The 12,130-nt window shown below is 56.1% G+C and overlaps 1 protein-coding gene across 1 annotated transcript; it reads left to right on the top strand.

Moving 5' to 3' along the window:
* Positions 1-7,059: 7,059 nt before the first annotated feature.
* On the top strand, positions 7,060-11,096 carry LOC306643843 (homeobox protein SIX3). Its single transcript, XM_079110146.1, has 2 exons — positions 7,060-7,876; positions 9,676-11,096. Exons 1-2 carry the CDS (start codon positions 7,068-7,070, stop codon positions 9,866-9,868), a joined length of 1,002 nt encoding a protein of 333 aa, XP_078966272.1. The 5' UTR covers positions 7,060-7,067; the 3' UTR covers positions 9,869-11,096.
* The last annotated feature ends 1,034 nt before the right edge of the window (positions 11,097-12,130 follow it).

Below are 12,130 nucleotides of genomic sequence, written 5' to 3'. Positions count from 1 at the left end.
CTCCGAGCTGTGAGTGGTAACCAGGACCCGGGATGCCGGGTGGAACTTCTCAGGGGCCGCCTGCCAGCCTTCCTGGGCTGAAACCCCGAACCCGAAGACCTCCGGGGGGAGGGCGCAGGTTCTCCACCGCCCACACCCCCACCTCGCCACAGGAGGAGGCCGGAGGACTCCGGCCCGCCTAAGGGGAAGGAGGGAGGGGTAAAGGAAGAGGGTCGGGGAGGAGTTGACGTTGTTACCAGAATTCTGTAAACAGACTTACCTGGCCACCTGTTGAGAATCCATTTGGGTTGGCCGGCTCCGGAGTTACGCGAAGTGGAAACGCAAAACCAAACGCCAAGTTAAAAAAAAAAAAAAAAAAAAAAAAAAAAAAAAAAAAAACTGACTGTGCCAGTCGCGGCCTGTCAGACTCGCAACTCTGCGCTAAGGTCGCAGCTCTGCGCTAGGATCGCGAGGCTGTAGAGCCAAGAGTGACTTTGCCAGGTGCCCCGCCACTCCAGCACCCCCTCATCCCAGGACGGGCTCTCGGACTAGGCGCTCAGGGTTCAGCATTGGCAGCTCGACTTAAGCCGGGGCAGGCTTTCTAAGCCCTGCTCAGAAGTCAAGAGCAGCAGCGCCGCCGCTCCGCGCGGCCTTTCAAGCCGCAGCCACTCCTTATTCTTGTGCCTCGGCCTCTCTGGGCGCCCCCGGACAAAGCCCCCCGGAGCCCGGCCGCTCCCTTCCCGCTAAATCCCCTTCGGGGTCAGCGCGCTACCAGCCCCGGGCCGCGCGCCTCTCCTGCCAGTCCTTGTGGCTCTTAAAGAGCTGCACCCACCCTCCGCCCCGCGCGCTCCTCCGACCCCCGTCTCCCCGCCCCTCTCCTCTGGATCTAGCCCCCAACTCCGACGCCTGAAGTCCCTGCTGCCCCGACCATTGCCCGCAGACTCCCAACCCCCTCCTTTCTCCTCCCCCAGCAGCTGGTGGGTCCTACCCTCCGCCTCAGGTTCCCCTTCTCTGCAACAGCTCCTGCCGCCCCCCATCCCCCTCCTCGGCTTCTCCGCCCCTACTTTTGCCCTATAGATGGATCTTGGCCCCAGCACTGGCTTTGACCAACTGGGATGATACCTCAATATTGTCCGTTGGGGCTTGATTTTGGATACCTTGGAATGGGAATGAGTCATGGCATACCCTTGTAACTGGAGGGGGTGAGGGAGGGAAAGGGTAAAGGGGGAACCCAGATGGACTGAGGACTCTGCTATCCCAAGGCCTACCTGGTTTTTTGGCAGAGGGTGAAGAATGGCCCTGTGCCACTCCTTTCAGAGTTGGGCACCCTGGAATGGGGACTTGAGGTGATGAACCCGAGCAGGCCTCCTGTGTAGAAGGGATCATGGGCATATTGGGGGTGGGGGCTCCAGAATACCCCAAATTTGGGTCTGTGAGGACTCTTATTCCCAAATCCAATGTATTCATCCCTCTAAAAGTAATATTCAAGGGTCTAAGGACTGTGCAAGGAGGGAGTGAGAGGTGACCTTGAGTTCCAACTGTCCAAGGAAAAGGGCCATGTAGGAGAGAGGAGAGTGTGAGGGAGTCTACTCTTCCTGAGGACTAAGGAACAATCTCTAATAAAGTTTCTTATATTTACTGGTCAACCACATCACTTGCCCCAAGAAAAGGAAGAGGGCAAATAGACCATTGTGTTGCTTTCCCTTTCTTCCAGAGCTTTCTCTCTCTTCCTCTTTCCTAGGCCTATATTAGGCCCAGTCTCCTCCAAGAATGATGGCTCTCCCTAGGATACTTTTATCAGGACTAAAATATGATGAAAGAGAGACTAGAGAAGGGACTTGGGAGTGTGGGGTAGGGGATGTGAGCAGTTAGTATAGGCCATGGTACCCTGCTTTCCCTACTGCCATTTGACTGTTGGGGCTATGTGGATAGTGGGGGAAGAGGTAGTTTGGGGGAATCAAGTCTGCTGGCCCTTTCTCAAATACAAACCCTAGTTCTGGTTGTCAGAAGAGGATTGAAGGGTAGAAATGTGCAGCCTCCTGAGTAGTGAAGACCAAGGGAACTTGAGGAGGGAGGAGGATGAAAAACTGACCCTCCCCTGGGCATTTGCCCTCTGTCATTCCAACATTAGTCCAGATGCACCTTTAAGGAGCTGAGGTGACTAATTGATTTGTACTTGGCCCTCTTGGGAGAGGGTGACAGTGCATTCCCTGGACTAGATCACCGAGGCTGCAAAAATCTGCCTCCCCTCATATGCACAACCAGTATGGGTCATATCCCCCAAGTCTTCCGGTCCTTTTTCTTGGTACTAGATCAACACAGCCAGCGAGGCTGGGTTTGTGCCCACCCTCCTGGGCCTGGCAGTGGGAGGTGCTGCAGCCCAAGACGGAGCCAAACTTCTCTTGTTTGAGGATGTGGGGGGTGGAAGGGTCTTTAGCGGGCGGTGGGGCTCATTAGGCAGAGCGGGGTGCCGAGAGGTGCGCGCTGCCGGCCTCTGAGGCCGCCTTTGAGCCGTCGGGGCCGGTTCATTAAGCGGCGCTAACAAGGCGTACAAATGCCTGGCCCAGCAGCTTTCTTGCAATGCCGGAGCCTTAGCAGGGCGCCAGGCTAATGAGGGTCACTCAAAGGGGCTGATCAAATATTCAAATTTCCCCGCACGCCAGGAACTTTTATGCACGGAGAAAGTTGAGGCAACTGAGCTGTGTTTACGGTCCCGGGCGACAATTGCTTGGAGCGCGGGTCCCCGGAGGCTAAGGCGGGGGGGCGGGGGCGCGGGGAGGGAGCAGTTGTTGTTGTTGTTGTTTTTCAAAGGAAAGTAATCGGGGTCCTTGAAGGGCTTCGTGGGCCTCCCCGCCAGCGCGCTGCGCTCCCCTGCGCCCTCCCTGGCGGTATTAGCCAAGAGCCTCAGTTTGCAGCTTGCGGTGAGGCCCAGACCGCAGGCCACAGGGCCAGCCCCACTTCTGGACTTCCTGGGGGCCGGAAGGGGCGTTGCCCCCCAGGACGAATCTTCCCCAGCCATCTGGGTCTGCTATTTTGAGCAAAGCAAGGCCGAATAGGGTGCAGCTACCCCAGCCCTTCGGATCCTCCTCTCCTGGAGGCCTGTAGAACCCTTGGCTTTCCCTGTAACTGGAAACAAGAGAGTGGGGAACTCTAGGTGTCCTTCCTGGTGGAGTTGGGACTTTCCCGGTGTTGAGGTTGGGGTTGGCAGTTGTAAATAAATGCCCAGCAGACCATGAGAGAACACGCTGCAGTCCAAACGCCTCTCTTTCCTTCCTGCACCAACTGAATGCAGTCCATCCGCTGGCCTCCCTCATCGTCATTGAGTAGGGGATGATGGCGACAATTTGTTCTGCACAGGTAACTTTGGTCTGTACCAGTGACATGTCTCAGATTCACCAAGTCCCAGATCTTCGAGTTTGAACCGCGAGAGCGAAAGGGAGAGACCTAGAGACCCTGCAGGCTAACCTATCCGGCCCGGCCTAGCCGCTCTGAGAGACTAGGGGTGCAGTCCTTTTCCGTGACTCACCGCCTCCAGGAGCTCCCCAGGCTCTCTTGCTAGCCTTCACGCTGCTCAATGACTTGGTCTCCAGACCAGGGAGAAAGGCGCCCTGGGCCCTGAAACCTGAAGTCCCCCTGCTCCTTTTTCCCCAGTGCCCAACTCTTGGGAATGTAGGAGGGGACGTTCCGGTGCTCCACTGTCGCCCTTCTCACCCAAACACACACATTTAACACCCCTAGCCCGAGACCTTGCGGAGCCTGCGCTCCCAGTCCCGCCGGGAGTCTCTCCCGCCATCCGCGCGGAGGACCAACCGCCCCGCCTCCCCGCCCAGCTCTCAGGACTCTCAACTTACTGGCTTCAGGCGGCGGGCGTGGTGCTTCCGGCCAGTGCCGAGAGGCGCTGGCGGCAGCAGGGCCGCTAGGATGGCTCGCTGGGCGGCGCGGAGCTGGGCTCTGCGGGAAGGCGCGGATAGTCGGGGTCTGCTGCCCGCCCCGCGCCGCCGGGCTAGGTCCCTGCGCACAAAGATGCGCGCCTTGCCGCCGCCCTCCTCCCGGTTTTGCGCTCCAGAGCTGCGACCGCCACTGGAACAGGCAGGGTGCAACGGGTTGGCAGATGCCAGGGCAGAGGCTGGGGGGCAGGAGTGGCGCTGAGCGGAATCCCGGCCCCACTTTCCTCCATTCTCCCTGAGTGGCGAGGATTTTCGATGTCAGCGTTTCGGCAGAGCCCGCGGCCCCTGCCCAGCCTTCCTCTGGGGCTGGCACCGCAGCAGCAGGGAGAGGCCAGGTCGCTCCCACCCGGAGGCGGGGGGTTGCGGAGATGGGGTGGGACTGGTCGGGTTCACCCGCCCGCCCGGCGCCTGGGTCCCCGGCTCCAAGGGATGTAGTTTCGGGGTCACGAGCTGCTTTCAAAAAGTTGAACACAATATTCGGAAACCCACCCGTAGGAATTCTCCCCCCACACGCGGCACAATACCCACTCCCCTCCCCTTTTTCATTCCTTCCTCCCCCGCTTCCTCCTCCTGCCCCTTCCCCCTCCCACCTTTCAGTCTATAATCCTTTCCCTACAAGAGAAAGGGATCGGGAAGAAAGGATGAAGTGTCTGTTTTTGTGTCCCAACCTTTGGGCTCTTTCTGGGCCCACAGTGAACGACCGCCCAGAGCTTCGAAGCTGAGCAGAAAAGCACTCACAGCTAGGCGAGAGAGAGAGAGAGAGAGAGAGAGAGAGAGAGAGAGAGAGAGAGAGAGAGAGGAGAGGAGAGAGAGAGGAGAGAGAGAGAGAGAGAGAGAGAGACCCCCGAAGTGGGGCTTGTCGGGTCTTCCTCTTTGGAGGAGTATTTCACTGCCCCAGTAGGCAGGCTTAGGTCTCGCTACCCCATAGCTGCCTTAGGTTGGGTGAGCCAGTATGGGCCGTTCGCCCAACCCAGAACCTCCTCGATGCCCTAGAACCTTCAATGAGGCTCGCACTTCTCGGCTCTCCTAGGCCTGGCGCTGCAGGAGTCACGGCTCAAGCAGGGCCTAAGCTTAAGGTTTAGGGGCTGGGGTAATTGTCGCCCCAGTGACGTTAGGTTTCCCATTTAAATTTTCTCGATCTCTTTTTCTCTCCTCCCTCATCAAAATCTCCAAAGTGGTGTGGGCCCGGTGCCGCGCCCCAGATCTGCATCGGAATGCAGAAAAGATCTGTTTTAAAAAAAAGTTTTGAATTCCTCAATGATTTTTCTTCTGGAAAGGCAGCTTAGGATAATTATTTCAGCTTTATTGAGGGCAGATTAGTTGAAGTCTGGGCGCTGCGTTTCAATACGCGTTGTACACGGGCCGACAATGTGGGCATTGTTGGCTACTGTGTGTGAATCCATTCAACATATACACTTTTTAACACCAAACCGAGTCCTGTCTAAATATACACAGTGCTCAGGGAAAGACGTCTCTGACCCCGACAAATCTTCCATAGTTACAGAAACCTCACAAAAGAAGGCCCGACTCAAGATGCTGATTACATCTTCTTAAAAGCAACATACCTAAGAATTAGCGCCAATGCCTGACCTGGGGGCTGTGGTGGCCTCAGGGAGGGAGGGCGCTCTACGTTCTATGGACATTTTAGGGTCTGCTTTAAGCTTGCAATGTTACTTTCTCCATAGAGATTTAGTTTTATTTATTATCATTATCATTATTAACTCATGGGCAAACAATTTCCAGGCCTTCTCTGTTTTCTCAGGGTGGCCTCCAAAGTTTCAGTGCCCTTCTGGGGCTTATGGGCAGGCCCAGAGCTTCTAGTGTGTGGTGGCTGGGAGATGCTTCTGTACTCCCCAGGGTCCAGAGGGCTCCCAGGCTTCAGCTCCTCCACAACTCCAAGAGTCAGATGAAGTCTAAGGGAAAACAAAAGATTGCTTTGTAATATGGAAAGAAGTGTACTGTTATTTCCACTATTTTAAAATACAAGGCAATGGGAGAAATCAAGGCTCCTTGGCTAGGAACAGAGTAAAGAAAAGTCCAACTGATGCTGAGGGATATAACCAAAGGGCACAAGCCAGAGAAGCCAGAACTGTCTTCTGCACCTTGGGTCCTGTGCTCAGACTCCCAGGTGCTACATGCCCTCTATTCCAATCTGGGATCTAGTGGCTGCTTAGTCAGGATCGGCGTGTGGTTGGTCCCATGATCTCATCTCTCCTTTCTTCCTTGCCACTATTAGTGCTCACATAGGCAGAAAGAGGCAGACCGACGTGCACACCATGTGCAAACCTTGCCGGCTCAGCTGGCCCTGGGCCTCTCTTTGCAGGCAAGCCGCCTGGTGTTCCTAAGGCATGGGGAGACTCTTGCTTTCCAACAAAATCTCCCCTGTAATTGGTCATCTCCTTCAACTACTCAAGGTCCATAGCTTTTCGAATTTCTGAATCAACTTCTTTGGGGAAGAGGCAAGAGGCTCAGAGACAGCCAGAGAAAAAAGGAAGGGGAGGGGGAGGAGGGGAAGTGGTGAGATTAAGAGTTGCAAAGATTTTTTAAAAAAATCTTTCTCCCTGGTCTCCCTCATTCCCTCCTCTCCCCTCCCCCCCCCTCCTCTGGCTAAGTGGTAAAACCGTCCTTACGTTCTCGGTATTGATTGGCAGGGCTGACAGTGATTGGCAGTGGTTGCCGTGGCAACGCCACAACGACACGCCGCAGACCAATAGAAAAGCGAAACAAAATGTTTCAATGCTGCACTCACTGTGGATTTAGGGGAGATATTATGAGGCTGTTGTCATTAGGGCGATTGCTGTGGAATCGCTGAATCTTGACTCGGCAGTGGTTGGCTCTCGCTCTCCTCTCCCTCTCCCTCTCTCTGTCTCGGGTTCTCGCTCTGCGCGCGCGCACCGGGCCGCTCTCCTTCCTCCCTCTCTATGTGGCTGCGCGGGTGTGTGTGTGTGTGGATGTGTGTGGGGTGTGGGTGTCCCTTACGTCCTTCCTCCTCCCCCTCCTCCTCCTTCTACTCCCCCCTCCTTTCCCTCACCTCCTCCCCCCTCTCCTCTCCCTCCTCCTGGTCCTCATCGCCCCTCTCCTCCTCTTCCTCCCCTCTCTCTTCCTCTCCCTGAATTTTCTCCTCTCCTCTCAGGTCAGTCCATGGTATTCCGCTCCCCCCTAGACCTCTATTCCTCCCACTTCTTGTTGCCAAACTTCGCGGATTCTCACCACTGCTCCCTACTTCTGGCGAGTAGCGGCGGCGGGAACGGTGCGGGAGGCGGCGGCGGCGAGGGAGGCGGCGGCGGCGGCGGGAACCGTGCGGGAGGCGGCGGTGCTGGCGGAGCAGGCGGCGGCGGCGGCGGCGGCGGCTCCAGGGCCCCCCCGGAAGAGTTGTCCATGTTCCAGCTGCCCACCCTCAACTTCTCGCCGGAGCAGGTGGCCAGCGTCTGCGAGACGCTGGAGGAGACGGGCGACATCGAGCGGCTGGGCCGCTTCCTCTGGTCGCTGCCTGTGGCCCCCGGGGCGTGCGAGGCCATCAACAAACACGAGTCGATCCTGCGCGCGCGCGCCGTGGTCGCCTTCCACACGGGCAACTTCCGCGATCTGTACCACATCCTGGAGAACCACAAGTTCACCAAGGAGTCTCACGGCAAGCTGCAGGCCATGTGGCTCGAGGCACACTACCAGGAGGCCGAGAAGCTGCGCGGCCGCCCACTCGGCCCGGTGGACAAGTACCGCGTGCGCAAGAAGTTCCCGCTGCCGCGCACCATCTGGGACGGCGAGCAGAAGACGCATTGCTTCAAGGAGCGGACTCGGAGCCTGCTGCGGGAGTGGTACCTGCAGGACCCCTACCCCAACCCCAGCAAGAAACGCGAACTGGCGCAGGCCACCGGCCTCACTCCCACACAAGTAGGCAACTGGTTTAAGAACCGGCGGCAGCGCGACCGCGCCGCAGCGGCCAAGAACAGGTCAGTGGAGGGGTCTGCGGCCTGGCTATAGCCCCCAGAGCCGGGGAAGGAGAGGGGTTGAAATGCGGGCAAGGGGGGCATGGTAGGGGCGGTCGCCGAGCTCCAGAGAAGCCGCGTCTCTCTGGCCAGTTGGAGAAAGTTTCCGCTTGCCCTGGGCGCGCGGAAGAGGGGCGGGCTGTGGGTTTATTGACTGCTTTGCGGGAAAAGAGTTTTGGTCAGCGCGGAGAGCGTGTGCGTGCGACCCCGAGTGCACGGGGTCGAGCCCATGGTTCCGGCCCCTGGGACCTTTAGCGGAGCGTTGCACCCGCCGGTCTCCTCAGCCCGACCCCAGCTAGGAGCTCCTCTGGGCCAGGACAGGGAGAGAAGGAAAACACTCCATGTTATCTTGTTCTTATTTCCATGTATTGTAAAAAATCCAAGAGAAATCCACAAATGTCAGGGAAAGGAGAGTGAACCTATGTCCCTACCACAAAGGGGAAAGGCCACAAAGGGGAGAGGCCACCGTGCTGAGGGCCGTCTTACCGCAACACTGCAGTTTGCGGGTCCCGGAGCCGGAGAGTCGGGCTGGGGGAGTGCAGAGGCCTAGTGAGTACGTTCGCGCTCGCGCGTGCGCGTGCATATCCTCGCTTTCATTCCCCAGCCCGGGAGCATCCCCTTGGTCCTCTAACTTGGGAAGCCGACAGGAACAGCCACGCTGCTGGCAAGTTGGCTACAAAGTCACAAAGTGATACTGGATTTGACGGTCAGCGGAGCTGGGTTCGGAGGAAGTAAAGGAGAAAAGGAACTAGAGGAAGCAGGGGAAAGAAGACGGGAAGAAAGGGAGACAGAAGGAAGTTGGGTGAAAGCCCTGATAGGAGCCTGTGTTCCCACTCAGCCTGAAAGTCGCAGGGCCTACTGTAAGACTAGGAGCAGGACTATCAGCTGCTGGTGACTGCGGGCTGAGAGCGAGTTCCTGGAGTGTGTTCTGGTTTAGCTAGCCCATACCTGAGCCCAAGGTCCTCTTAGCCCTGCCTGTGGAGCCCACTTTTCGCTCGATGGGGGGAGCGCCCAGGGCCAGGCAAGGCCTCCTTGTGGGGAGAATATCGAGATATTAGGTTCAGGCAGCCGGTTTCTAGTCTAGCAAAGAGGCCGCCAGACCCTGCTCTGTGCTTCTCTCCTGCCTTCTCCTTCCTCCTTTTTCTCTCTCCTTCCTCTTTCCCCACTTTTATCTTCCAGCTTCCCTTTTTGTCTTCCCTGGATCCTGCGCCCTGCGTAGGGATCCAGAAAGCAGAGCCGGCGGGTCCTAACCCGGGAGAGGCGGCGGGTGAGAAACCCGCAGCTCTGGGTGTGTATTTGGGGGAGCCGGGGCAGGAGGCACTGTGAGGACCCCACGCTCTTGAGGCAGCTGGTTCAGTCTGATAAGGCCCTGGGGCTGGGGAGGAAGAAGCTCTCTGTTCCTCCTGACTTCTGCTCCTTCAGAGATCGGCGTCCTTTGCTGCGTGCCCAGGCCACCCCAGGCGTCCAGCCTCTGGTTCTACCTCTCCTGAGTCCGTGCCCTATCTGGGAAGCTTTGGGAAGCTTCCCTGGGGAAGGGGCCCGAGAGCCAAGGCTAGGGCTGGGGAGTCTCTTCAGCGCTCTAGGAGTGGCTGGGTGCGTTGAAGGGTTGAACGCGGAGAGCGCAGTCGGGGGCGGCGGATAGGGTCACTGGATGTGGGGAGGCCGGGGAGCGCGGGCGGCTGCAGGCCGGGCTCCCGGCAGCGGCGGGCAACCGGCTGGCGGGCGGTTGTGTCAGCGCGAGCACGGCTTTCTCTCTCCCGCAGGCTCCAGCACCAGGCCATCGGACCCAGCGGCATGCGCTCGCTGGCCGAACCCGGCTGCCCCACGCACGGCTCGGCAGAGTCGCCGTCCACGGCGGCCAGCCCCACCACCAGTGTGTCCAGCCTGACGGAGCGCGCGGACACCGGCACCTCCATCCTCTCGGTAACCTCCAGCGACTCGGAATGTGATGTATGATAGCCAAGGCTGCCCTCCTCCTCCCACCCCCTCCTTCCCCTCCTTTTTCCCCTCCTCCTCCTAGCCCTCCTCCTCTTCCTCCTCTTCCTCCTCCATCCCCAGAACAAACCGAAATCAGGATACACAACCATACACACACATAAGTCCACACACACTCCCGCCCCAGCCAAAAATATATAAAAATCAAGAAAAATAACAAGTTAACCGCAAACCATCAACAACCCCAAACCACCATCTACCACCACGGCCACCCCAAAGGACCGCGACGCCAACAGACAGTCACAAACGCTGATGTTGCGGGCAGAAAACATAAAAGAGGTGACAATTGTATACTTTCTAGGACAAGCACGGCTTCTCCTTTTGGTTCCCACGGACCCGGCACCCCACCTGCATGACGATTTATTTGTATCTGGGAAAATATTCTCTCTAGTTTAAAATGATTTAAAGAGTCGACTATACAAAAACAACCACCACCACCACCACGACGACAAAAGCAAAACAGACAAAAAGGAAAAAAAAAAATCCGCCATCTACGCTCCGAATTTGTTAAAAAAGAAAGAAAGAAAGAAAAAAAAAAAAAAAAGAACTCCTCTTGAGAGAGAAATAGCAAATGTTTCTCGCCTTTTGTTGCTCTCTCTCTCTTTTTTCCTCTCTTGCTCTCTTTCTTTCTCTTTCTTCTCTCTGTTTTTAAGTCCAAGTATTGGTCAAACAAGATGCAATCTTCTGTTTTTTGTTCAGCAGACAATCATTTTCGTAAGCACCTTTTTTCTCTCTACTCTGTCACTGCCTGTGTGGGTACTGGTTATAAATGTGGAAAAAGAATAGTTATGACTGTAACAGATTTTTATTTTTATTTCAAAATTTTATATGAATTATGTATATCTTAATGATCGGTCATTTTCCCAGTTTGTAATATATGTGTAGAAATTGCCTGTATATGATATTGCTTTTTCTCCTCTCCCTTTCTCTCTTCTCCCTCCTTTCTTCCTCCCACCCCGCTCACCTGTCTCTTTCCTTTTTGGGGTTTTCCCTCCCACTCAGTGTTCCTGGCGTCGACTTGGTACTCAAGGCGTGGCGTGGTGGCCTGGGTTAGGAAGAGGGACCCCGGCGCTAGCGAAAGCGGAGAGTGAGACCGTAGTATTCTTATGCAAAAGCTATTTCAAGTATTTCTTAGCTGCTTTGGAAGTATCTCTCACTCCCCGTAGGGCGCTTTTACTGTTATCTTAACTGCGTGTTTATCTATATGTAAAAACTTTCTAAAGCAAATACAGTATTCTCCATTTTCTTATCACTCCCAGAGACTGGTGTATTTATCCGCCCCTGACCGGCAGCCCCGGGGTGCAGCGGCCGGGCCTTTGCTTTCGTCGGGTTCTGTGGACCACCAGAGCTGGGATAGGATCTCCAAGCTGGGTCTGATCTCTTCTGGGAGTTGAGTGGAAAGGCTGAATCAGGCCCTTCCGACGAGAGGCCAAGAGGAACCATAAGCGAAAGGGCTGAGTGGACACAGAGTGCAGGGGGCTACCACAGCCAATTTCTCCCGAGAGATGCCAGGCTCAGGTCCGCCCCAGGAGCATTTGCATCCAGGAATTTTAACCTGCCGAGGCCCTTGGGGCGTGTTGGGCATCTTTCAGTTGTTGTCGCTTTGCTTTTTAAAAGGGGAAACACACAAGTTTGCAAAACCCAAGCATCCATTCCCAGCGATCTTGGAGCTGACAGGTTTTGTCTTCCTTTTTTTTTTTTTTTTTTTTTTTTTTTTGCGGGGGTGGGGGCGGCATTGGGTGGATTGGTACTGCGGCCCAGGTGGGAAATACAGGGGAGCGAGGGAGGAGGGAGTTTTCAGAGTTTGGGACCTAGAATCAGGATTGGCCCCTCATCACCGCCTGTATGTGTGTGTCTGTGTGACTGTGTGACTTGCCTTATGGCTCTCGATCTTTCTCCCTGAAATCTCTTCCCGTCTCTTGGAATCAGTCTCTCAAGCCCCTAAGACATTTCAGAGTTGGTTTACACTTTAAAAAACAAAAGCCCGGGTGGGGGGAACCCTGACTTTTGTTAATTGTGTTCCTCCTGGTCCCAGGCCTCCTGCCGGGTGCAGGGCCCCCTCAGTTCCCAGGGATAGTGTGGCTGTCGGTGCCTCTGCCGCTTTGGGGCAGGGTGAACTGGGCTGAAGGAGGAGCTGAAGAGGTAATTTCAGAAAACTTGTCTTCATTTTGAAAGTCCAATTTCCAAAGCTAGGAGGATTAGAGCGAGACGTGCTTGGAATTT

This window comes from Sciurus vulgaris (assembly GCF_902686455.1).
Source record: "Sciurus vulgaris genome assembly, chromosome: 14".
In the NCBI taxonomy this organism is placed as follows: domain Eukaryota; kingdom Metazoa; phylum Chordata; class Mammalia; order Rodentia; family Sciuridae; genus Sciurus; species Sciurus vulgaris.
Note: the sequence above shows the minus strand (reverse complement) of the source record. Positions and strands in the feature narration are given on the sequence as shown.

Coding starts and splice junctions, on each gene's coding strand:
- LOC306643843 (XM_079110146.1), top strand. CDS start 7,068: ATGGTATTCCGCTCCCCCCTAGACCTCTATTCCTCCCACTTCTTGTTG. Junction 7,877..9,675: donor GCCGCAGCGGCCAAGAACAG/GTCAGTGGAGGG, acceptor TCTCTCCCGCAG/GCTCCAGCACCAGGCCATCG.